General features: G+C 43.7%; 1 protein-coding gene across 1 annotated transcript; it reads left to right on the top strand.

Annotated features, from left to right (window-relative positions):
• Nucleotides 1-449: 449 nt before the first annotated feature.
• On the top strand, nt 450-10,913 carry mad2l2 (mitotic arrest deficient 2 like 2). The gene is made up of 10 exons (XM_021566314.2): nt 450-715; nt 5,001-5,158; nt 5,329-5,378; nt 5,488-5,606; nt 5,700-5,771; nt 5,913-6,013; nt 9,117-9,211; nt 9,508-9,581; nt 9,735-9,827; nt 9,965-10,913. The coding sequence occupies exons 1-10, from the start codon at nt 689-691 to the stop codon at nt 10,004-10,006; spliced, it is 831 nt and encodes a 276-aa protein (XP_021421989.2). The 5' UTR covers nt 450-688; the 3' UTR covers nt 10,007-10,913.
• The last annotated feature ends 15,453 nt before the right edge of the window (nt 10,914-26,366 follow it).

Below are 26,366 nucleotides of genomic sequence, written 5' to 3'. Positions count from 1 at the left end.
CTGGTCATAAATTGATAAGGCTTATGCGATAGTAGTTATATGGCTCTTTCCAATGATGATAAACATTATTTTATCCTTCTCGATGGTTTGATTCATTTTTTCACCATTCATTTTTCACATAGTGAATTTTACAAACACTTCAAACTAAGTATGTGTTTGGTGTAGGCTTAGCTTGGCGTGACGTTTTGATAATCACTTTAATTATCTCTCAGGCAAGGTGAGTTTTATCAATATATTTGCCTCAATTTACTTTAAAACAAATGCTAATTAGCTACAGAGAACCTCAGTAAGACTACAAATTCCTGCAGGAAGCTCCTCACGTCATCTCTAGCCGACATTGTCAGCTACCATTCACCAGCGCGATCAGAGACCTTTGCCCAATCTATGATGAATCCATGTGCTGTATTGAAATTAATTTAATAAAGTGTTGAACCTCTTCCGTCTCCTTTCTCTGTCTTAGCTAGCCACTGACGACACTTTAGCTAGATAGTTAGCAGAACAAAAAATAATATTGTATTACTTAGCCTAGATAATTGTTTGTACAGTATGTTGACTTTTATTTCAGACCTTATGACATTTTTCAAGGATGAGCATTAGAGCATTAAAAGGGGAAGACCACTAAAAGCCTGGCCATGTGGAGAAGTGCAGCTATTGTGAGGGGCAACTTACCGGTTTAGTCAGAGCCAGCATGAGGGATAAAATTTATCCTGTGTCGGTGAGTGTAGCTATTATGTTACGTTTGAGCATCTTAGCAATACAATGTGTTCTATACTGCTGTCAATATTCTACAAGGAAAGAGACACGTAATCAATGTTATTAATATTAACGAGACTACCCCGGATAACAGACTTAGATGAGTGTTAACTCAGTTCTAGAATGTTGTCATGGATTATAAGGAATCTAAAAATCTATTGACATTCAGAATTGACTTTGTTTAGACATCCAACCTGTGTTGTAGTTTCATGACCAGAGACAAATATTCAAAGGAACTGTATTTGCTTATTTGAAGTGGTACATGCATTAACACAGTCTTAATTTGTAGGATCCTTCCCACTATATGATTCATATGTCAAGTGATAAAATCCCAAGTTATCAATTAGTTTATGGAAAAACTGCACTTGTCCTCTATTCTACTGCTGTAATGTCATCAATCAAATCAAACTTGATTTATATTGCACATTTCTTACAACAAATACATTTCAAGGTGTTCAAAGTCATGCATTGAAAGGCATGTGGCACTTAACATCCTTCCTCTTAGCAGGTCTCTATAGGTGACCAGGGGATTCTCTCTACCACTTGAGAATGCCCCCATAGAGCTCAAAAGTGTAGTTATTTTTTGTGCATTGGCTATTTTTGTGTGCTAATGATGGATATAATCCTGGATTGCTGATGCTATACAGTATATTGGCCATTAAGAGGCTTTGAAGCAACCTGTCAGCCATAATTTGGCATTCCCCAGTAGGAGCAGTCCTCCAAAGAAATGAATGGAATTATACAATATTTCAAATCAATGTTTCAAGGACAAAATTATATCTATTTTAAGTATATATATTTTTGTGGTAGGGACAGTAACAGTAATCTAAAAAATAGTATACTTTAATTTAAATGGTTTTATACAAAACCTGCTCATTCAAGAGTTTTTCTTAATTTGTACTATTTTCTACCTGGTAGAATAATAGTGAAGACATCAAAACCCTTGACAAAAAACAGCACTGTGTCTCACTTTTTATTGATCTCCCTAAGGCTTTTGATACAGTTGATCATGCTATGCTAATGCAGAGATTGTCGAGTGTAGGTCTTTCAGAGCATGCAGTTGCATGGTTTGCTAACTATCTGTATGATAGAACTCAGTGTACTCAATTTGATGGGCTAATGTCTGTTAAATTGTCTGTCATTAATGGTGTGCCCCAAGGCTCTGTACTTGTTCCTCTCTTATTCACTATTTATATAAATGATTTAGACAAAAATGTCCAAAATGCACAACTTCATTTTTATGCTGATGATACTGTTATTTACTTGTGCCTCATCTCTTACAAAAGCTTTCCAGAACTTGCAAACCGCTTTTTATACTGTTCAACATACCTTGTGTCAATTGAAGCTTATCCTCAATACTGACAAAACTACACTAACAGTGTTTTCTAAAGCAAGAAATAGACCTCTGAACCTTTCACCTATTACTACCTGTCAGGGCAAGGAGATTGAGGTTGTAACCTCATAAATATCTTGGAATTTTAATTGATGGCGGCCTCTCTTTTAAATTGCATATTCAACAACTTACAAAAAAATTGAAGCTGAAATTGGGATTTTATTTTAGGAATAAGGCCTATTTTTCATTTGAAGCCAGAAGGAGGCTATTATCAGCTACATTAATACCCTTACTGGACTATTCTAACGGTTGTCGTATGAAGAAGGTGAGGACCAAGGTGCAGCGTGGTACGTATTCATCCTTAATGGAACTGAACACTGATTAACAAAACGACGACGAGAACAACCGAAACAGTTCTGTCTGGTGCAGACGCAAAAACAGAAAGCAACTACCCACAAAACCCATGTGGGCAAGAGCTACCTAAGTATGGTTCTCAATCAGAGACAACGATAGACAGCTGTCCCTAATTGAGAACCATACCTGGCCAAAAACAAAGCAATACAAAAACATAGAATAAGGAACATAGAATGACCACCCTAGTCACACCCTGGCCTAACCAAAATAGAGAATAAAAGCCTATTTATGGCCAGGGCGTGACAACTATGGAGATATTTTATAAATCAATGCTTCCGCTCAGTGTTTGAGATCACTTGACACCCTTTACCATGGCACTTTGAGATTTATTTTAAACTGCAAAACCCTTACGCACCACTGCACTTTGTATACCAGGGTTGGCTGGCCTTCTCTAGTCACTCGTAGGCTCAGGCACTGGTATACTTTTATTTACAAAGCCATTTTGGGTTTACTACCTTTTTATTTGGGCATTTTTATTGTTCAGAAATGTGGTGGGTACTCTCTTCGTTCGCTGGACTTTATCCTGCTTACTGTTCCAAATGTCCGAACTGAATTTGGTAAAAGGCCTTTTATGTACTCTGCGCCATCGTCTTGGAACGCCTTACAAAATAATTTTAAACTGGAAGAACTTGTCCTGATTGGTATTTTTAAATCACTGATGAATGATCTTGAGACTGATTCCCTGACCTGTCAATGTTTTTAATTTGCTGTTTTTGATTTTGTTATACTCTTGTGAATTCTATGGTTTTTACTAGGATTACTTGTAGTTTTTCTTGTTGTTTGTCTGTAATTTTTGTAATGACTTGGTGCTGCCTATCTTGGCCAGGACGCTCTTGAAAAGGAGATTTTAAATCTCAATGAGCCCTTCCTGGTTAAATAAAGGTTAAATAAATACATTTAAAAATGAAATAACACATATGGAATCATGTAGTAACCAAAAAAGTGTTAAAACAAATCAAAATATATTTTAGATTTTAGATTCTTCAAAATAGCCACCTTGATGACAGCTTTGCACATTCTTGGTATTCTCTCAACCAGCTTCATGAGGAATGCTTTTCCAACAGTCTTGAAGGAGTTCCCACATATGCTGAGCACTTGTTGGCTGCTTTTCCTTCACTCTATGGTCCAACTCATCCCAAACCATCTCAATTGGGGTGAGGTCTGGTGATTGTGGAGGCCAGGTCATCTAATGCGGCACTCCATCACTCTACTTGGTCAAATTGCCCTTACACAGCCTGGAGGTGTGTTTTGGGTCATTGTCCTGTTGAAAAACAAATGATAGTACCACTAACCGCAAACCAGATGGGATGGCGTATTGCTGCATTATGCTGTGGTAGCCATGCTGGTTAAGTGTGCCTTGAATTCTAAATAAATCACTGACAGTGTCACCAGCAAAGCACCATCACACCTCCTTCTTCATGCTTCACGGTGGGAACCACACATGCGGAGATCATCTGTTCACCTACTCTGCGTCTCACAAAGTCACGGCTGTTGGAACCAAAAATCTCAAATTTGGACTCATCAGACGAAAGGACAGATTTCCACCGTATTTCTTGGCCCAAACAAGTATCTTCTTCTTATTGATGTCTTTTTAGTAGTGGTTTCTTTGCAGCAATTCAACCATGAAGGCCTGATTAAGGGCAGTCTACTCTGAACAGTTAATATTGAGACGTGTCTGTTATTTGAACTCTGTGAAGCATTTATTTGGGCTGCAATTTCTGAGGCTGGTAACTCTTAATGAACTAATCCTCTGCAGCAGAGGTAACTCTGGGTCTTCCTTTCCTGTGGCATTCCTTCGAGAACCAGTTTCATCCTAACGCTTGATGTTTTTTGCACTTGAAGAAATGTTCAAAGTTCTTGAAATGTTCCGTATTGACTGACCTCCATGTCTAAAAGCTATGATGGCCTGTGATTTCTCTTTGCTTATTTGAGCTGTTCTTGCTATAACATGGACTTGGTCTTTTACCAAAATAGGGCTGTCTTCTGTATACCACCCCAACCTTGTCACAACACAACTGATTGGCTCAAACGCATAAAGAAGGAAAGAAATTCCACAAATGAACTTTTAACAAGGCACACCTGTTAATTGAAATGCATTCCAGGTGACTTCTCATAAAACTGGTTGACAGAATACCAAGAGTGTGCAAAGCTGTCATCAATGCAAAGGGTGGCTACTTTGAAGAATCTCACATATAAAATATATTTTGATTTGTTTAACACTTTTTGGGTTACTGCATAATTCCACATGTGTTATTTCATGGTTTTGGTGTCTTCACTGTTATTCTACAATGTAAAAAATAGTGAAAAACCCTTGAATAAGTAGGTATGTTCAAACTTCTGACTGGTACTGTATATATGTGAGCTAAGCATATACATATGCTTAGATCACATACTATAATTTTAAGGTATGCATTAAGGGATCTGTAATATAATAAATGTGGCAAAACGAATGTAGAAATTAATAAATGTATTCTATAGCTTCCGAAATATGTTTTTACAGTGGTGGGGGAGTGCCAAGATGGGGGAACGGAGGTTTCAACACAGCGCACACAATACGTCAACTAGTGTGTTTTCAAGATATCAGTGTGCGCCATATAAACGTCATAACCAAGCGACGACAGGAAGCAGTGGATGTAAACAAATATACAGACGTTGCAGGTATTATTCGCATCTTTGCTGTATATTATGATTAAATCCTGAGAACAGATTTTAAAACGACAGTCTTACGTTTTTCAAAGGTTGAATTGTTCCATGTTGCAATTCCTTTTTTTGACGTTTGAAACGTTCGCCTCATATCATTCGACATTATTTGTGTTCTCGTCTCTCAGCCACCAGAAAATGACAACGCTAACAAGACAAGACCTCAATTTTGGACAAGGTAGCTAGCTATATACATTATTTTACGTCGACCTGTAAAATGTGCATTTCAATTAACAATTTCATTTTCATATAGACTCAAGCTTCGTTACTGCCTGTTTCTTTTGCAGTGGTGGCTGACATCTTGTGTGAGTTTTTGGAAGTGGCTATTCATCTCATCCTCTATGTACGAGAGGTGTACCCATCTGGAATATTCCAGAAGAGAAAGAAATACAATGTACCTGTACAGGTAAGGTTATAATATCACCGGGGTAATAACTATTCAGCTACTATTAACGGTTATCTGCAAAATATCCATCACTCATGTTGCATTACCTTCTAGATGTCATGCCACCCAGAGCTGAACCAATACATCCATGATACTCTTCACTGTGTAAAACCCCTCATTGAGAAGGTGAGAGAATACATTAGCCTACATATGATTGACATAGTTTTGCAAACCCAATGGCTCACCATGCTAAATATGTTATTGCATGAGGGCACACCTTTTTTTGAGTGCATATTACTTGCATGAAGTTCTACATTTCTCCCTCAGAATGATGCAGAAAAAGTGGTTGTGGTCATCATGGACAAAGAGCATCATCCAGTTGAGAGATTTGTCTTTGAGATTTCACAGCCTCCTCTTTTATCCATCAGGTGAGTGTATATATCTTCACTGACATTTTCAACTTCTCTGATAGGGTTGTCACGATACCAGAATTGCGATACTCCGATGTGTCATGGCAAGGGAAAAAAAACATGAAACGGGCAACATTTTCTGAGGAAAACAGTCTTAATGTTGGAAAGCTTTATGTTGTCACCCAGAATCACATTCATTTTCCAAGATATAGAACATAATATTTTACGTACAGTAGATTTTTTTAAAGGACCAAAGTGTTTAGTCTGCTTTGTGTTTTCCTTTTTGCCATGGAAAATCCAGTATCGTTGTATCACGATACTGGCATCATGACAACCCTAGTCTTTAATACCTACATGTTTCAAGCAGACCACCGTAGTCCCTGTCCCCAAGAACGCCAAGGTAATGTGTCTAAATTACTTTTCGTCCAGTAGCACTCACATCTCCCTAAAACACTTCAGCGAACAGGCCTTTGTAATCGACCTGGCCGGGGTATCCTGGAATGACATTGACCTCATCTCATCAGTAGAGGATGCCTGGTTATTCTTTAAAATTGCCTTCCCCATCATCTTAAATAAGCATGGTCCATTAAAAAAAAATTGAACCAGGAATAGATATAGCCCTTGGTTCACTCCAGACCTGTCTGCCCTTGACCAGCACAAAAACATCCTGTGGCGTTCTGCATTAGCATCGAATTGCCCCCGTGATATGCAACACAGGCAGTTAGGAAAGCTAAGGATAGCTTTTTCAATCAGAAATTTGCATTCTGTAGTACAAACTCAAAAAAGTCCTGGGACACTATAAAGTCCATGGAGAATAAGAGCACCTTCTCCCAGCTACCCACTGCACTGAGGCTAGGAGACACTGTCACTATCAATAAATCCACAATAATTGAGAATTTCAATAAGCATTTTTCTATGGCTGGCCATATGCTTTCCACCTGGCTACACCTACCCCGGTCAACAACCCTGCGCTCCCCACAGCAACTTGCCCAAACCTCCCCACTTCTCCTTTACCCAAATCCAGATAGCTGATGTTCTGAAAGAGCTGCAAAATCTGGACCCCTACAAATCAGCCGGGCTAGACAATCTGGATCCTCTCTTTTTAAAATTATCTGCCGCAATTGTTGCAACCCCTATTACTAGGCTGTTCAAACTCTCTTTCGTATCGTCTGAGATTCCCATAGATTGGAAAGCTGCCCGGTCATCCCCCTTTTCAAAGGGGGAGACACTCTAGACCTAAACTGCTACAGACCTATATCTATCCTACCCTGCCTTTCTAAGGTCTTTGAAAGCCAAGTTAACAAACAGATTAGCGACCACTTTGAATCTCACCGTACATTCTCCAATATGCAATCTGGTTTCAGAGCTGGTCATGGGTGCACCTCAGCCATGCTCAAGGTCCTAAACGATATCATAACCGCCATCGATTGTTGCAAATGAGAACTTGTACTCAACTAGCTTACCTGGTTAAAATAAGGTGAAATAAAAAATCTGTAGCCATGAAATACTTTGAAAGGCTGGTCATGGCTTACATCAACACCATCATCCCAGACACCCTAGACCTACTCCAATTCACATACCGCCCCAACAGATCCACAGATGATGCAATCTCTGATGTAATCTATATTGCACTCCACATTGCCCTTTTCCCACCTGGACAAAAGGAACACCAATGTGAGAATGGTGTTCATTGACTACTGCTCATCATGTTCAACACCATAGTTCTCCTTTAAGCTCATCATTTATCTCAGGACCGCGGGACTGAACATCTCCCTCTGCACCTGGATGGGCAGCCCCGATGTGTAGCCCCCAGGTGATGAGGGTAGACAACAACACATCAGCTATGCTGACCATGAACACGGGGGCCCCTCGGGGGTGCGTGCTTAGTCCCCTCTTGTACTCCCTGTTCACCCACGACTGTGGTCGCGCACAACTCCAACACCATCATTCAGTTTGCAGATGATACGACAGTGATAGGCCTGATCACTGACAATGATGAGACCGCCTACAGGGAGGAGGTCAGAGACCTGGCAGTGTGGTGTCAGTACAACAACCTCTCCCTCAACGTCAGCAAGACAAAGGAGCTGATCATGGACTACAGGAAATTGTGGGCTGAGCACACCACCATTCACATCAACAGGGCTGTAGTGGAGTGGGTCGAGAGCTTCAAGTTCCTCTGTGTCCACATCACTAAGGACCTATCATGGTCCATACACACCAACACAGTTGTGAAGATGGCATGACAACACCTCTTCCCCCTCAGAAGGTTGAAGGTTGAAATACATCCTCAAAAAGTTATACAGCTGCACCAATGAGACCATCTTGACTGGCTGCTTCACTGCTCTGTATGGCAACGGCTTGGCATCCGTCCGTAATGCGCTACAGAAGGTAGTGCGTACGGCCCAGTACATCACTGGGACCAAGCTCCCTGCCATCCAAGACTCCAGCCACCCAAGTCATAGACTGTTCTCTCTGCTACCGCACGGCAGCGGTACCGGAGCGCCAAGTCTGGGACCAAAAGGATCCTGAACAGCTTTTACCCCCAAGCCATAAGACTGTTGAACAGTTATTCAAATGGCCACCTGGACTATTTGCATTGTCCCCCTTTTTTTGTTGCACTGACTCTGTTACACTGGCTCTATGTACACTCACTGGAATCTACTCACGCACTACTCTGACACTCCAACAAACACACACACGCACTACATATGCTCACGCACACAAAACACATGCATATTGACCCCACATACTCACACACAAACACACTTTCACACTCTTCACACACTCTACTGCTATTATCTATCCTGATTGCCTAGTCACTTTTACCCCTACCTACATGTACATATTACCTCAATCACCAACTACCTTGTACCCCAAACTACCTTGTACCCCCTTGTATGTAGCCTTGTTATTGTAATGTGTTACTATTTTCCTTGACTTTTTTTTCTCTCAAATATTCTTACTTTTTAGGGCTCGTAATTAAGCATTTCGAGGTGAAGTCTACACCTGTTGTATTTGTCACATGCACCGAATACAATTTGATTTGATTTAATATGGTTTGTTGTTGGATTGCCCTTTTCGCTACCTTGAGCTTATACGAGTTACTCTTCTGGCTCTACAGCTCTGATACATTGCTGTCACACGTGGAACAGTTACTGAGGGCGGTTATCCTGAAGATCAGTGTATGTGATGCAGTTCTGGAAAACAACCCACCGGGTAAGATGGAAAAGCTATATTGGAGAATGGAGAGACACTCGGTGAGAAACATCTCTGTTTGAAAATCGATAGCTGGAGGTCTGCTGCTATATAAGTCTTGCGTTCCCAAACAAATTCCCTTGTGGAGTCCATGACAAGGAATATATATATATATATATATATATATTTTCCAAATGTGCCCTGTATTATACAATATAAAAATACACATTATACATACAGTATACAATTTCTGTTAAGTTGTTGTCTAGCAGCGGTCATAGTATTATAATATGTCTATTTACTTTCCACTGTCCCAGGATGTACGTTTACAGTGCTGGTCCACACCAGGGAGGCAGCCACCCGTAACATGGAGAAGGTTCAGGTCATCAAGGTCAGTGTTGTCACAAACAGGACGTTTCAATACTGTATGTGTGTTGATTGTAATACACGGACTTGTTTGTGTACCTACATTCAATCATATATGTTGTATTCTAGTGTGTGGGCCTGTACACTCCACATGTGATGTTGCCATGTTCCCCTCCAGGATTTTCCATGGATAGTTGCAGATGAGCAGGAAGTACACATGCAGGAGCCCAGACTCATACCCCTGAAGACCATGACATCAGACATTGTGAAAGTAAGCAATGGCATGGTTCTTTGTGAAGATTACGACACTTGCATGAAAGCCCACACTAATAGACGTAATGTTGTTTGAATGTGAATAATTTCATGTTGTGTAAAATTTGTATGTAACAACATATTTTCTTTGTTTAGATGCAGCTGTATGTGGAGGAGAGGGCACAAAAGGCTTCATAGATGAAGCTCGACTAAAAAAGATGGCAATCTCTGCACTGCAGCTGCCACAATAATCAACTAGTTGAGGTGTGCATTTGGGAAAGTGGGGATCTCTGGATCTTCATTCTAATGCTTGAACTGTGAAAACTTTGAGAAAAATACTGTTTTTTTGTCATAGTTTGACTTGGCAAGAGGGGATATGCAGAGTCAGTTATCGGTTCAGCACTGTATCATTGCTCATCACAATGAAAATCATTTAGTATGTACATAGTTATTACAGCAAAGCCTAAGGGGAATGATCTGTGGTATAGTGGGCACTTTTGTTCCCATTCTATTTGTTTCCAGTTTCCAAGCAATGTTTAAATGTACCATAGGCTGCGTTTACACAAGCAACCCAATACTGATATCTTTTCCCCTAATTGGTCTTTTGACCAATCACATCTCTTGACAGATCTTTTTTCAGAGCTGATCTAGTTAAACGAAAGAGCAATTAGTGACAAAAAGATCTGCATTTGGCTGCCTGTCTAAATGCAGCCCTTTTGTGTTGTATGAAGCTATGTTTACACTATGATGTTAATTATTGTGTTCACTAAAACATGTTTTTTGGGGCAGTCTCAGGTGGATACGGTCTACCTGGTTAAAGTTCTAGACCAGGGCTCTCTAACCCTGTTCCTGGACGGCAGCTCTCGAAGAACAGAGTTGGATAGCCCTGATTCTAGACAGTCGATAACAGGGATGACCAAACAGGTTGCATGGTTTGATATTGTAAGTGTTGAACATTGACATGGTCCATAAGAAAGTACTCAACCCAAACTGCAAAAATACTTTGTGAATAAATGTGGATTTAGTGTTTTTGATTTTAATATTTGAGTTTTGTTTTTTCATAATGCATTCTACTTTGGAAAATAAAGTGTTGAGTCGACTGTAATACTTTTGTCAAGTTATGTTCCATTCCACTGTAATGCACCAAAAAAGTCCCTTAAATCTCGGATACTGATTTAGAATTGCTTAACACAAGGAGGGTTTGTAAATCTAATGGACGGACTGAGTACAAGGCAAAAAACATTTGACCTGACAGAAGTGCACTTGCTCTGTTTATTATTTGATGGAGAATACAGGTAGGGGTATCTACAATACCATTGAGGGTTGCATATCAAACACGCCTTCTTCCAATCATTTTATTGTTCTTTGGTTTTACTGTTTTGTTGCATTAGCTTTTCATCCTGTTCATTTAAAATGAAAATTCCTATAGTAATGTGTATATTATGTCTACTTTATGTAGTGTGTTACGATATTAAATGCACTGTAGATGAAATTATTATTATTATTATTATTATATTATTATTATTTTGATTAGTGACTGCAAAAAGACTGCTAATGATTAGGGAACGGTTTATAAGGACCTATATTAAAAATCTTATAAATGATCTTATGTTACGAATCATTAATACGTCATTTAAATGTTTTTGTGTAAATAACTAGCTTAACATTTGGTGAGAACTGTGCATAACTAATAAATGGTTTATTAACTTTTTTTGCCCTCACCCTTTGCTGGGTTTGGAAGTGAAGGAGAATGCCTGCCCTCCTGTCCACCTCCCATAGCTCCTCCCTGGTCACAGGCCCGGGTTCCATGGTCCGCGGCAGAGAGAGGTGAGACATCCGAGAGCCTAAGGTGGACAACAGAAGACTTCAGCACACACCAGGACTGATGTGGCATTACTGGACTCAACTACTTAATACAAGTGCAGTGAGCATAAGAGACTATACACATTATCTCACCTACTGAGCTTCCATGTCCAATGGAAGGAAATGTGTTTCATAGTCGCAGCTCTTCCCTGTAAGGCTGATCTTCATCGAAGGCCCAGGCCTGAAGTAAAATATTGGCTGTGAGACCAGGGGTGGAAATGGAGCATGATTGGGGAGAGGCAGGGGACTGAGGGGTGCTCCCAGTATGGAGCTTGATGGCTGGTTCTCAGGTACCTACCCTGCTCACTGAGCCTCGATCCTAGTGTCAAATGTATGCCTCTGACAAAAAATGATAGAGGACAGGACACCCAAAGGATACATACAGTGCCTTCAGAAATTATTCAGACCCCTTGACTTTTTCCACATTTTGTTAGGTTACAGCCTTCTAAAATTGATTCAATTGTTTTTTCCCCTCATTAATCTACACACAATACCCCATTATGACAAAGCAAAAACAGGTTCTTAGACATCTTTGCTAATCTATTAATAAAATAAAAACTGAAATATAACATTTACATAAGTATTCAGACCCTTTACTCAGTACTTTGTTGAAGCACCGGTTACAGCCTCGAGTCTTCTTGGGTATGACGCTACAAGGTTGGCACACCTGTATTTGGGGAGTTTCTCCCATTCTTCTCTGTAGATCCTCTCAAGCTCTTTCTGGTTGGATGGGGAGCGTTGTTGCACAGCTATTTTCAATTCTCTCCAGAGACCTGAAAATAGGGTTTGATCGGGTTCAAGTCCGGGCTCTGGCTGGGCCACTCAAAGACATTCAGAGACTTGTCCTGAACCCACTTCTGTATTGTCTTGGCTGTGTGCTTAGGGTTGTTGTCCTGTTGGAAGGTGAACCGTCGCCCCAGTCTGATGTCCTGAGCGCTCTGGAGTAGGTTTTCATCAAGGATCTCTCTGTACTTTACTCTGTTCATCTTTGCCTCAGTCCTGACTAGTCTACCAGTCCCTGCTGCTGAAAAACATCCCCACAGCATGATGCTGCCACCACCGTGGCTCACCGTAGGGATGGTGCCAGGTTTCTTCCAAACAATAGCCCTTTTCAATTATTTTTCAATTCTACGATAGCCTGTTCGAACATGTACACTAAGTTTTGTCATTTGTTTCAATGTTACAGCTAAAGCACTTGTCTAGTGTGATTAGTCACTTTATACTGGAAGCCAGAGCTTTCCAAACCTGTTCCTGGAGAGTTACCGTCCCGTAGGCTTTCGCTCCAACCCTAATCTAGCGCACCTGATTCTAATAATTATCTGGTTGATAAACTGAATCAGGTTAGTTCCAACTGGGTTTGGAGCAAAAACCTACAGGAAGGCAGCTGTCCAGGAACAGGGTTGGAGAGCCCTGGTGCAAACCATGCATTGATTACTGGATTGGGGAAATAGTTTTATTGACCCATTAACCGTACCATGGAAAGGATGAATCATTCTCCCTCTCTGCTGTTAAGCATTTCATTATGCAAAGTAAACATTGAGACATATCATGCATACAATTCCCAAGACATGCTTCACATCCCATGGCATTCTCCACTAAAGTATTTCACTGGAGTAGAACTATTTTGGTTTTGAATTGTAAATATGAATGTTTTGACTGAATCTGCTTACAAAAGTTTGAACTTACATCAGGGTAAAGCTCTGTGCTCCAAGCATCTTCCCCCCCTGCTGTTAACGCTCTGGTTTCACCATTTGATCTGTTCTCTCTCTTCACTCCATCTTTGGGCCTTTCTTCTGTCTCTCCTCTAGGTCGCTCCCATCAATTTTCCTTCTCTACCGTAACACCACTTTAATTCCTCCCATCACATTCTTCTTCAACTCTAACTCTTCCTCTCTACTTCATCCATCCTCAGCTTCTCCAAGTGTCTCCCCGTTCCTCCTCCCTGGATGAGTCTGTCGGGACAATCACTATTCCTCTACTGGACACTTGTCCTCCATGCCTCAAACTCTTCCTGCGATGCGAAGTACAATGTGTTATTATACATACCTAGCTCACTATGTTACCTGAGTCAGTGTGAGCTATGATGGGTGCTTTACCTGAGGTAAGGGTGTGGCTGGGGTGTGGGATGGCCACAGGCCTGGGTAATATACTGTAATAGGCACAGAGCTGGGTCCTCTGTCAGGTATAGGACTGGGGTTGTGGCTGGACTCTCTATTCTAACTCTCCTACTGTTCACAAAACAACATTTTAGTTCAAGATAACAGGTACCTAGATCTTAGAAGCATTTTTTGTAGCATAAAAATAACAATGTTTTGGCTTTTCCTGGAAAATAAATATCCATGTTTGATTCAATAGGCCCCTAAATATATATTTACCGTTGATACAGTACATCTTTCAAGTGTACCTAAGTGTATTTTTAAGTAATTACAACTATTAACTCATGTAATGTAAGCATTATTACTGGCTCTGCTGTATTATCTACCTTGACCTTTTGACCGTTCACTGTAGGTACAGGTGGCCTATGAGAGCTTGCTCTCCTCTGAGGCCCCTGAGACTGCTGTTTGAGGTCAGGTGTGCTCTCTCTGGGCCTGCTCTTAGAGACAGTAGTCTGCCTCCCCCTGCCTGTCCCTAGTGAGGTACGGAGGCAAGAGATTACAGACTGCCTAGCTATCTGAGGAACATGACTAGATGATAGCGATTTGAAATTGAATTTGAAAATCTTAATACCCTCCTAAATCCTTAAGAGTCGATTGACGCACCCGTGCCTAAATCCCCATCAAAAGCCTTCTGCATCTGCGGTATAAAGTGGCCGACTAGGAGACATCCAGAAAATTGGTCTTCTCAGGAAAACATATGTAGATTCCGAATAGTTTGGCCTACAAAAACTAATACAATCACTCTATGGAAAGGGGAAATTCTCACGAACATGGTGGTGTTCTCCAAGACTGAAGGTAACCCGGTACAGTTTTAAAAAATGAATGGAAGTATAATGTGTCCCATAAAATATATATATTTCCTGAGCTTTGCAAGATATAGGACAGACACTTTAAAACCGTATTCCTTTATGATTCCATTTTTTTGTCTGTTTTGACATTTATGAACGTGTTCAGGTGCGTAACATGTGGGTGTGACGGGGGGTCATGACCCCCCCCCCCCCCCCCCCCCACAATATTAGAGACAGGTCAATTTGACCCCCTCAATAATTTATTTGATTGATAGGAAAAGTGCCAGGCAGTTACTGGATTCCTGTCTTTACACCACACAGTGGTACCGCTAATTACGCTTTTGGTTCGGTCCACAGAAGCCTTGGTTTGTGGATGGAAAAAAAGCTGAGGAAGGCTTTTAAGGAGAACAGTCTTTCACTCTACTCAACAAACCCTCAAATCTGTGAGCTAACATGGAACAAATAAAACAGTACAGTAACATTGAACATTCATAAGCACTAAGAAGAATTAAATAGAAAACATTTTTTTCTTCGAATTAATGAAGTTTCTATTGCCAAGTGATGAAATGTGCATCTTGAGTATGAGAGCTATTTATCAAAGGAGTATTAATTGGTATTATTATAAACCTTTAAAACATATAGTTTCTATTAGACTACAGAATTAGTGAAGGCATGTTTCTATGAACCTCAGGCAGTAGGCTCAAGCGAGCCTGTTTCTCTTCCCAGTCAGAGGCAGCCTGCCTGTCTCCCAGACCCTGACCATTGACCAACAGCAGCAACCTATCCACCAAATGTATGCAAATTTGATGGTTAGAATTGTGTGGGGGAAGCACTGATCATGTTTATAAAACCTAATAATCACAATCAGAGTACATATAGAACCAACTTTAGTTTTTATTTCAATTTGAGAGTCTACAATAGAAATTGGCCCAGCCCAGCTTCATTGTATGTGACATTGAAGTAAGTTGGTTTCTTTTTTTTATTCTTGATTTCAATATGGAAGGCAAACCAGGTACTGGTGTTTGTTTCTATGTACTAGTTATTGTTGAGTGAAAGGCTAATTTATGAACTATATTTGAATAATTTGGTTATTCTTATACCATATTTTTGTGTAATAATAGTAGCAGTATGTCACGCCCTGACCATAGTTTACTTTGTATTTTCTATGTTTTGATTGGTCAGGGTGTGATCTGAGTGGGCATTCTATGTTTCATGTCTTGTTTGTCTATTTCTATGTTCAGCCTGATATGGTTCTCAGTCAGAGGCAGGTGTTCGTCATTGTCTCTGATTGGGAACCATATTTAGGTAGTCTGGGGTTCACTGTGTGTTTGTGGGTGATTGTTCCTGTCTATGTGTTTTTCACCAGATAGGCTGTTTTAGGTTTTCGTTACGTTCATCACGTTCTTTATTTTGTAGTGTTTGCATTGATTCGTGTTTTACGTTTGTTCATTAAAACATGGATCGCAATCTACACGCTGCATTTTGGTCCGACTCTCCTTCTCATAAAGAAAACCGTTACAGAATCACCCACCAACGGACCAAGCAGCGTGTCAACAGGCAGGAGCAGCGCGAGGAGAAGCGCAATAAGGATTTCTGGACATGGGAGGAAATCCTCGACGGGAGAGGACCCTGGGCTAAACCAGGGGAGTGTAGCCGCACTAAGGTGCAGCGGGAGAAGAAACAACAGGAACAGCCCAAGGAGGAGTACAGTATGGAGTATACTACTTGGGAGGAGATCGACAGGTGGGCGGCCGACCCAGGGAGAGTGCCGGAGCCCGCCTGGGATTCGCTGGAGCAGTGCGAGGAAGGTTACCGTAGAATGGAGGCGGTGAAAGCAGAGAGGCGCTGGTATGAGAAGGCAGCACGGCGACGCGGATGGAAGCCTGAGAGGCAGCCCCAAAAATTTATTGGGGGGGGGGGGCTAACAGGGAGTATGGCTATGCCAGGTAGGAGACCTGGGCAGACTCCCTGTGCTTACCGGGGGGCTAGAGAGACCGGACAGGCACCGTGTTATGCAGTGGTGCGCACGGTGTCTCCAGTGCGGGTGCATAGCCCGGTGCGGTATATTCCAGCTCCGCGTGTCTGCCGGGCTAGATTGAGCGTCGAGCCTAATGCCATGAAGCCGGCTCTACGCAGCTGGTCCCCAGTGCGTCTCCTTGGGCCGGTTTACATGGCACCAGCCTTGCGCTCGGTGTCTCCGGTTCGCCTGCATAGTCCAGTGCGGGCTATTCCACCTCGCCGCACTGGCAGGGCGACCGTGAGCATTCAACCAGGTAAGGTTGGGCAGGCTCGGTGCTCAAGAGCTCCAGTGCGCCTGCACGGTCCGGTTTTTCCAGTACCACCTCCACACCCCAGCCCTCCGGTAGCAGCTCCCCGCACCAGGCTTCCTGTGCGTGTCCTCGGCCCAGTACCACCAGTGCCAGCACCACGCATCAGGCCTACAGTGCGCCTCGCCTGTCCAGCGCTGTCGGAGCCCTCCTCCTCTTCAGCGCTGTCGGAGTCTCCCGCCTGTTTAGCGCTGTCAGAGCTTTCCGCCTCTACAGCGCTGCCGGAGTCTCCCGCCTGTTCGGAACTGCCAGTTTGCAAGGAGCTGCCAGTTTGCAAGGAGCTGCCAGTTTGCAAGGAGCTGCCAGTTTGCAAGGAGCTGCCAGTCTGCAAGGAGCTGCCAGTCTGTAAGGAGCTGCCAGTCTGCATGGAGCTGCCAGTCTGCATGGAGCTGCCAGTCTGCAAGGAGCCGCCAGAGCTGCCTTTCTGCAGGATGCCGCCAAAGCTGCCAGTCTGCAAGGAGCCGCCAGAGCTGCCAGTCTGCAAGGAGCCGCCAGAGCTGCCAGTCTGCAAGGAGCCGCCAGAGCTGCCAGTCTGCAAGGAGCCGCCAGAGCCGCCAGTCAGCATGGAGCAGCCAGAGCCGCCAGTCAGCATGGAGCAGCCAGAGCCGCCAGTCAGCATGGAGCAGCCAGGGCCGCCAGTCAGCATGGAGCAGCCAGGGCCGCCAGTCAGCATGGAGCAGCCAGGGCCGCCAGTCAGCATGGAGCCGCCAGTCAGCATGGAGCAGCCAGGGCCGCCAGTCAGCATGGAGCAGCCAGGGCCGCCAGTCAGCATGGAGCAGCCAGTCAGCATGGAGCAGCCAGGGCCGCCAGTCAGCATGGAGCTGCCAGTCTGCAAGGAGCCGCCAGAGCTGCCAGTTAGCATGGAGCAGCCAGAGCTGCCAGTTAGCATGGAGCAGCCAGGGCCGCCAGTCAGCATGGAGCAGCCAGGGCCGCCAGTCAGCATGGAGCAGCCAGAGCAGCCAGTCAGCATGGAGCAGCCAGAGCTGCCAGTCAGCATGGAGCAGCCAGTCAGCATGGAGCAGCCAGAGCTGCCAGTCAGCATGGAGCAGCCAGTCAGCACGGAGCAGCCAGAGCTGTCAGTCAACCAGACTCTTCCAGATCTGCCAGTCGACCAGACTCTTCCAGATCTGCCAGTCGACCAGACTCTTCCAGATCTGCCAGTCGACCAGACTCTTCCAGATCTGCCAGTCGACCAGACTCTTCCAGATCTGCCAGTCGACCAGACTCTTCCAGATCTGCCAGTCGACCAGACTCTTCCAGATCTGCCAGTCGTGCAGACTCTTCCAGATCTGCCAGTCGTCCAGACTCTTCCAGATCTGCCAGTCGACCAGACTCTTCCAGATCTGCCAGTCGACCAGACTCTTCCAGATCTGCCAGTCGACCAGACTCTTCCAGATCTGCCAGTCGACCAGACTCTTCCAGATCTGCCAGTCGACCAGACTCTTCCAGATCTGCCAGTCGACCAGACTCTTCCAGATCTGCCAGTCGACCAGACTCTTCCAGATCTGCCAGTCGTCCAGACTCTTCCAGATCTGCCAGTCGTCCAGACTCTTCCAGATCTGCCAGTCGACCAGACTCTTCCAGATCTGCCAGTCGACCAGACTCTTCCAGATCTGCCAGTCGACCAGACTCTTCCAGATCTGCCAGTCGACCAGACTCTTCCAGATCTGCCAGTCGACCAGACTCTTCCAGATCTGCCAGTCGACCAGACTCTTCCAGATCTGCCAGTCGACCAGACTCTTCCAGATCCGCCAGTCGACCAGATTCTCCCAGATCCGCCAGTCGACCAGATTCTCCCAGATCCGCCAGTCGACCAGATTCTCCCAGATCCGCCAGTCGACCAGATTCTCCCAGATCCGCCAGTCGACCAGATTCTTCCAGATCTGCTAGTCGACCAGGATCTGCTGAAACCGCCAGCCAGCCAGGTTCTGGTAGTTTCTACTACCTGCCTGGGCTTCTTCTCAGTGCTGAGCTTCTTCTCAGTGCTGAGCTTCTTCTCAGTGCTGAGCTTCTTCTCAGTGCTGAGCTTCTTCTCAGTGCTGAGCTTCCTCTCAGTGCTGAGCTACCCATCTGTCCCGAGTTACCTCTGTCCCGAGCTGTCCCTCTGTCCCATGTTATCATTGTGGTGGGTAACCTATTTAGGGACGTTTAGGAGGGGGATTAAAACTGTCATGGAGTGGGGTCCACGTCCAGCGCCAGAGCCGCCACCGCGGACAGATGCCCACCCAGACCCTCCCCTATAGGTTCAGGTTTTGCGGCCGGAGTCCGCACCTTGGGGGGGGGGTACTGTCACGCCCTGACCATAGTTTACTTTGTATTTTCTATGTTTTGATTGGTCAGGGTGTGATCTGAGTGGGCATTCTATGTTTCATGTCTTGTTTGTCTATTTCTATGTTCAGCCTGATATGGTTCTCAGTCAGAGGCAGGTGTTCGTCATTGTCTCTGATTGGGAACCATATTTAGGTAGCCTGGGGTTCACTGTGTGTTTGTGGGTGATTGTTCCTGTCTATGTGTTTTTCACCAGATAGGCTGTTTTAGGTTTTCGTTACGTTCATCACGTTCTTTATTTTGTAGTGTTTGCATTGATTCGTGTTTTACGTTTGTTCATTAAAACATGGATCGCAATCTACACGCTGCATTTTGGTCCGACTCTCCTTCTCATAAAGAAAACCGTTACACAGTAACAGCACTGCTAATAGTAACAGCACAGCATCCTGATAATATGGACCAATATGTGGTTAGGCTCATTTCTGGAGGCGGAAATTCTATTTTAGATGGTGTTACTTTGGATCCCTTCGTAAAGGTGAGCAAAAAAGACTGTATAAAATATATACTACAAATACTTATCTATATTGTATGCCAAATTTGTATTATTATTATTTTATAGAAATACAATTGCCCAGAGAAATATATTTTGTTTAACAAGTAAAATAGATAAAATGACTGTAAAAATGACTGGATCCTCTGTTTTCAATATTCCAGCACCCTCCCCTTTTTCTAAAATGTTTTTTGAGATTGGAGAACACATTGGGAGGGGTCTTAGACTATTCCTCCATACAGAATCTTTCCAGATCATTGATATGTGCTTGGTGTTATTGTCTTGCTGGAAGATTCCCTTTGACCAAGTTTCAGCCTCCTGGCAGAGGCAAACAGGTTTTTGGCTGAAGTTCATGATGCTGTTTTATTTTTTATATTTAACTAGGCAAGCCAGTTAAGAACAAATTCTTATTTACAATGACAGGCTTGGAACAGTGGGTTAACTTTCTTGTTCAGGGGCAGAACGACAGATTTGTACCTTGTCAACTCAGGGATTCAATCTAGCAACCTTTCGGTTACAGGCCCAATGCTCTAACCACTAGGCTACCTGCCACCCCCGTTGACATTAACAAGAGCCCCAAGTACAGTGGAAGCAAACTAGCCCTATAACATCAAAGATACTCCACCATATTTTACAGGAGGGATGAGGTATTTTCTGCATACGCATTTCTCTTTCAAAGACCAAACCCAGAAGTGGTGTGTGTGGCCAAAGACCTCTATTTTTGTGTCATATGACCACAGCACTGGTTCCAATCCAAGTGCCGATGCCGTTTAGCAAACTCCAGGCAGTGCTATGGTTAGATGACATGAACACAGCCCCCCACCACCCTTAAACACAATGTCAATGATAAGGAATACACGTAATGACTCTGTAATAGCCATAACAAAGGGCCAGGGTGTGGAGCTGACATGAGCTGTGTATGGGAAATGTACGTGGCCTCTGTTGGGAGGGGCGGGGAGCCTGTGACTCAGGGTCCTGCTGCTGTCTGGGCTCTGCAGCTGGAGGAGCTAGAGCATGAAGAGGTGGTGGTCTGGGAACATCTGTGGGATCAAACAAAGACTCCATTGTTGAGATTTCAGTTTCGCAATAAAAAACATTGAGGACATAATGTTGATGGACAGCCTTGAAACAGAGGATGGCAGACAGCGACCTATTAGTGACGGTGGGTTTGGGAATGTCGGGGTAGGTAATGAGGATGTTGGCAAAGCGCAAGGCAGGCGGCTCCTTCACGATGCCGTTTCGGGACAAAGATCAGCAAAATGTGCTCCACTGCTTCTGCTGGTGGGGATATCTGCCAAATGTTGGGCTACGTTAGGCCAAGCATTACCTCAGCTCTGTTCCACACACTGGCCAGTGCCATTGAGGCTATGATCTAACAATCTAACCGTGCCAAAGAAATGTAACATGGAGTAAAATAAATCTAACACATCTTTTTTTAACTAGGCAAGTCAGTTAAGAACAAATTCTTATTTTCAATGACGGCCTAGGAACTGTGGGTTAACTGCCTGTTCAGGGGCAGAACGACAGATTTGTACCTTGTCAGCTTGGGGATTTGAACTTGCAAGTCCAACACTCTAACCACTAGGCTACCTGCCACCCAATTACACAACACTCCTTCATTAAGGAATAATTTTGTTTAACCTTTAACTGCAGCGGGCTAAATCAGGGTCACTTCTTGGTAGTCTTTAACAAATCTACTTTGAAACAAAAGTATACACCACACATGGTTATGGGCTTAAAGAAAAGAAGACAACTGTACATTGTCAGATATGGAGATGAAACGTGTTCAGTTTACATCCCAAAATTACACTTTATATACAGACATCACAGACGACTGAAATATAGAAAACAGAAACACCAGATTTTCTGCATAAAAAAGTAAGTTTAATTATGATATTATGAAAAATATGAATAACATTCCACCCATGAGTCCACTAGGTCATTTGACTGCAGGAAAGGGCTTACTGGTCATTATCCTGTTAGTAAAAAGGAAAAAGTGTTAGTACTGTGACAGGTGATTGGAGGAATGTGGGTGGTCGTTCCTCTTTCTCAGAATCTGGTCACTCTACTGTAATGCACTCTGATTGAACGCTACATGCAGCAGCCATCTGTAGGATTTCTGATTGGACCTCCCAGGAAAACAAAGATTCATTAGCATCATTATCTTTCTCAACATCAGGTCTGTGAAGATGTTTACTGTGATAACAGCAATGAGTTGGTGCTCATGTTTTGGGTACTCTACTGTGTCACATCAGTGCTAAGGCATAAGGCGATCATTAAAGTATGCCTTTACGACTCATAAGTGGAGAGCACAACCATAGATTGACAATATAGTTTGAACATGAAACACATCTTCAAAGTGTACCTTTATATAATCTACTGCAAAGTACAAAGTAAATAGTACACTGAGCAAAAATATAAATGCAACATACAATTTCAGAAGATTTTACTGAGTTACAGTTCATATAAGGAAATTAATCAATTGAAATATATTAATTAGGCCCTAATCTACGGATTTCACATAACTGGGCAGGGGTGCAGCTATGGGTGGGCCTTGGAGGGCATAGGACTCGCCAATCAGAATGATTTTTTTTTGCCACAAAAGGGCTTTATTATAGAGAAATACTCAGTTTCATCAGCTGTCCGGTTGGCTGGTCTCTGACGATCCTGCAGGTGAAGAAGCCAGATGTGGAGGTCCTGGGCTGACGTGGTTACACAAAGTCTGCGGTTGTGAGGCCGGTTGGATGTACTACCAAATTCTCTAAAATGACATTGGAGGCAACTTATGGTAGAGAAATTAACATTTAATTATCTGGTAACAGCTCGGATGGACATTCCTACACTAAACTTGAGACATCTGTGGCATTGTATTGTGTGACAAAACGGCACAAAACTGCACTGTCCCCAGCATGAGGTGCACCTGTGTAATGATCATGCTGTTTAATCAGCTTATTGATATGCCACACCTGTCAGGTGGATGGATTATCTTGGCAAATAAGAAATATGCTTTTTGTGCGAATGGAACAATTCTGGGATATTTTATTTCAGCTCATGAAACATGGGACCAACACTTTACATGTCAGTATAGATATACAGTACCAGTCAAAAGTTTAGACACATCTACTCATTCAAGGGTTTTTCTTCATTTTTTATTATTTTCTATATTATAGAAAAATAGTGAAGACAAACCTATGAAATAGCATATATGGAATCATATAGTAACCCAAATAAGTGTTAAACAAATCAAAATAGAGTTAGATTTTAGATTCTTCAAAGTAGCTACCCTTTACCTTGATGACAGCGTTGCACACTCTTGGCATTCCCTCAACCAGTTTCACCTGGAATGCTTTTTCAACAGTCTTGAGTTCCCACATATGCTGAGCACTTGTTGGCTGCTTTTCCGTCACTCTATGGTCCAACTCATCCCAAACCATCTCAATTGGGTTGAGGTCGGGTGATGGTGGAGGCCAGGTCATCTGCTGCAGCACTCCATCACTCTCCTTCTTGGTCAAATTGCCCTTGCACAGCCTGGAGGTGTGTTGGGTCATTGTCCTGTTGAAAAACAAATGATAGTCCCACTAAGAGCAAACCAGATGGGATGGCGTAACTCTGCAGAATGCTGTGGTAGCCATGCTGGTTAAGTGTGCCTTGAATTCTAAATAAATCACAGACAGTGTCACCAGCAAAGCACCCCACACCATCACACCTCCTTCTCCATGCATCACGGTGGTTGGAACCAAAAATCGCAAATTTGGAATCATCATACCAAAGGATGGATTTTCGTGATCATTAAATTTTAATTCAAATTTTTATTGCTCGTGTTTCTTGGCCCAAGCAAGTCTTTTCTTATTACTGGTGTCCTTTAGTAGTGCTTTCTTTGCAGATATTTGACCATGAAGGCCTGATTCACACAGTCTCCTCTGAAAAATTGATGTTGAGATGTGTATGTTATTTGAACTCCGTGAAGCATTTATTTGGGCTGCAATTTCTGAGGCTGGTAACTCTTAATGAACTTCTCCTCTGCAGCAGAAGAAACTATGGTTCTTCCTTTCCTGTGGTGATCCTTATGAGAGACAGTTTCATCATAGCGCTTGATGTTTTTTGCGACTGCACTTTCAAAGTTCTTGAAATATTTCCGTATTGACTGACCATGTCTTAAAGTAATGATGGACTGTCGTTTCTCTTTGCTGATTTGAGCTGTTGGTGGCTACTTTGAGGAATCTCAAATATAAACTATATTTTGATTTGTTTAACACTTTTTTGGTTACTGCATGATTCCATATGTGTTATTTCATAGTTTTGATGTCTTCAATATTATTCTACAATGCAGAAAATAGTCAAAATAAAGAAAAAATGATGAAATGTGTCCTAACTTTTGTCTGGTACTGATATATTTAAAACACTATCTAAATCTGTGTGAGATCAGTGGTGAACTGTCCAGGTGTGAGGAGCAGGGCTCTGAAGGACAGTTGTGGACGGTCCAGGTGTGAGGAGCGGGGCTCTGAAGGACAGTTGTGGACTGTCCAGGTGTAAGGAGCAGGGCTCTGAAGGACAGTTGTGGACTGTCCAGGTGTGAGAAGCAGGGCTCTGAAGGACAGTTGTGGACTGTCCAGGTGTGAGGAGCAGGGCTCTGAAGGCAGGTCAGTGGTAGACTGTCCAGGTGTGAGGAGCAGGGCTCTGAAGGACAGTTGTGGACTGTCCAGGTGTGAGAAGCAGGGCTCTGAAGGACAGTTGTGGACTGTCCAGGTGTGAGGAGCAGGGCTCTGAAGGCAGGTCAGTGGTAGACTGTCCAGGTGTGAGGAGCAGGGCTCTGAAGGACAGTTGTGGATTGTCCAGGTGTGAGGAGCAGGGCTCTGAAGGACAGTTGTGGACTGTCCAGGTGTGAGGAGCAGGGCTCTGAAGGCAGGTCAGTGGTAGACTGTCCAGGTGTGAGGAGCAGGGCTCTGAAGGACAGTTGTGGACTGTCCAGGTGTGAGGAGCAGGGCTCTGAAGGACAGTTGTGGACTGTCCAGGTGTGAGGAGCAGGGCTCTGAAGGACAGTTGTGGACTGTCCAGGTGTGAGGAGCAGGGCTCTGAAGGCAGGTCAGTGGTAGACTGTCCAGGTGTGAGGAGCAGGGCTCTGAAGGACAGTTGTGGACTGTCCAGGTGTGAGGAGCAGGGCTCTGAAGGACAGTTGTGGACTGTCCAGGTGTGAGGAGCAGGGCTCTGAAGGCAGGTCAGTGGTAGACTGTCCAGGTGTGAGGAGCAGGGCTCTGAAGGACAGTTGTGGATTGTCCAGGTGTGAGGAGCAGGGCTCTGAAGGACAGTTGTGGACGGTCCAGGTGTGAGGAGCAGGGCTCTGAAGGACAGTTGTGGACGGTCCAGGTGTGAGGAGCAGGGCTCTGAAGGACAGTTGTGGACTGTCCAGGTGTGAGGAGCAGGGCTCTGAAGGACAGTTGTGGACTGTCCAGGTGTGAGGAGCAGGGCTCTGAAGGACAGTTGTGGACTGTCCAGGTGTGATGAGCAGGGCTCTGAAGGCAGGTCAGTGGTAGACTGTCCAGGTGTGAGGAGCAGGGAGACAGACAGACAGACAGACAGACAGACAGACAGACAGACAGACAGACAGACAGACAGACAGACAGACAGACAGACAGACAGACAGACAGACAGACAGATAGACAGAGAGAGAGAGAGAGAGAGAGAGAGAGTTCAAACAACCTCCTGCCCATCCTCCTAAGAGAAATATAGGCCCTCTAGTGGCTGAAGAGTGAACTGGCTAGTGAAGTCAAACTGATGTTCACTCATACAATGTCATTTTCTGTCAATAGGATCCATCTCCTTCCTTAACTTCTTATTGTCGGTCAAGCAGGGATTCTGTGATGTTGCAAACAGACAGTGTTTTGGGGAAATTACATGTTGGTTGTTCCAGAAGAACCAAAGCACAGATCAATCCCATTGTTCATATGTGAGTGAGGTCTGTGAGGCAGAGGACTTCCTGAGGGTCGAGTGCAGCAGGCGATGGTGGGACAGTCTGAAGAGGTTGAAGCCCACTAGCAGGTCTTCCAGGGGGTTGAGGAAACAGGCACAGTTCAGAAAGGAGTCCAGCAGCACCTCAGCCAGCAGAGAGCGCTGTTCATCCCACAGCTTGATCAACTAAAATAAAATTGTATTTGTCACATGCCTCGAAAACAACATTTGTAGACTAAGTGAAATGCTTACTTACGGGCCCTTCTAGCAATGTAGAGAGAAACATAGAAAAAATATAGAAAGATAGTAACATGAGGAATAAATACACAGTAAATAACGATAACTTGGCTATTTACACAGGGTACCAGTACCGAGTCAATGTGCAGGGGAGGAGGTAATTTAGGTAGATACAGAATCTACATACACAATACATGTCTAAAGCAAATTAGTGGATTGGGCTATTTCAGCAACACCGGTTGCTGACAGGTGTATAAAATCAAGCACACAGCCATACAATCGCCATGGACAAACATTAGCAGTAGAATGGCGGATACTGAAGAGCTCAGTGATGTTCAACGTGGCACCAGTCAAATTTCTGCCCCACAAGCTCACAGAACGGGACTGCAGAGTGCTGAAGCGCGTAACACGCAATTTAAAAAA

This window comes from Oncorhynchus mykiss, chromosome 16 (assembly GCF_013265735.2).
Source record: "Oncorhynchus mykiss isolate Arlee chromosome 16, USDA_OmykA_1.1, whole genome shotgun sequence".
Lineage (NCBI taxonomy): Eukaryota > Metazoa > Chordata > Actinopteri > Salmoniformes > Salmonidae > Oncorhynchus > Oncorhynchus mykiss.
This window is presented reverse-complemented; position numbering and strand designations above follow the sequence as displayed.

What these genes read in the sequence shown, in the direction of transcription:
- mad2l2 (XM_021566314.2), top strand. Translation starts at nt 689, where the DNA reads ATGAGGGATAAAATTTATCCTGTGTCG. An exon ending in AGAAGGTTCAGGTCATCAAG is followed by an intron (nt 9,582 to 9,734) that starts GTCAGTGTTGTC and finishes GTTCCCCTCCAG; the next exon opens with GATTTTCCATGGATAGTTGC. An exon ending in TGACATCAGACATTGTGAAA is followed by an intron (nt 9,828 to 9,964) that starts GTAAGCAATGGC and finishes TTCTTTGTTTAG; the next exon opens with ATGCAGCTGTATGTGGAGGA.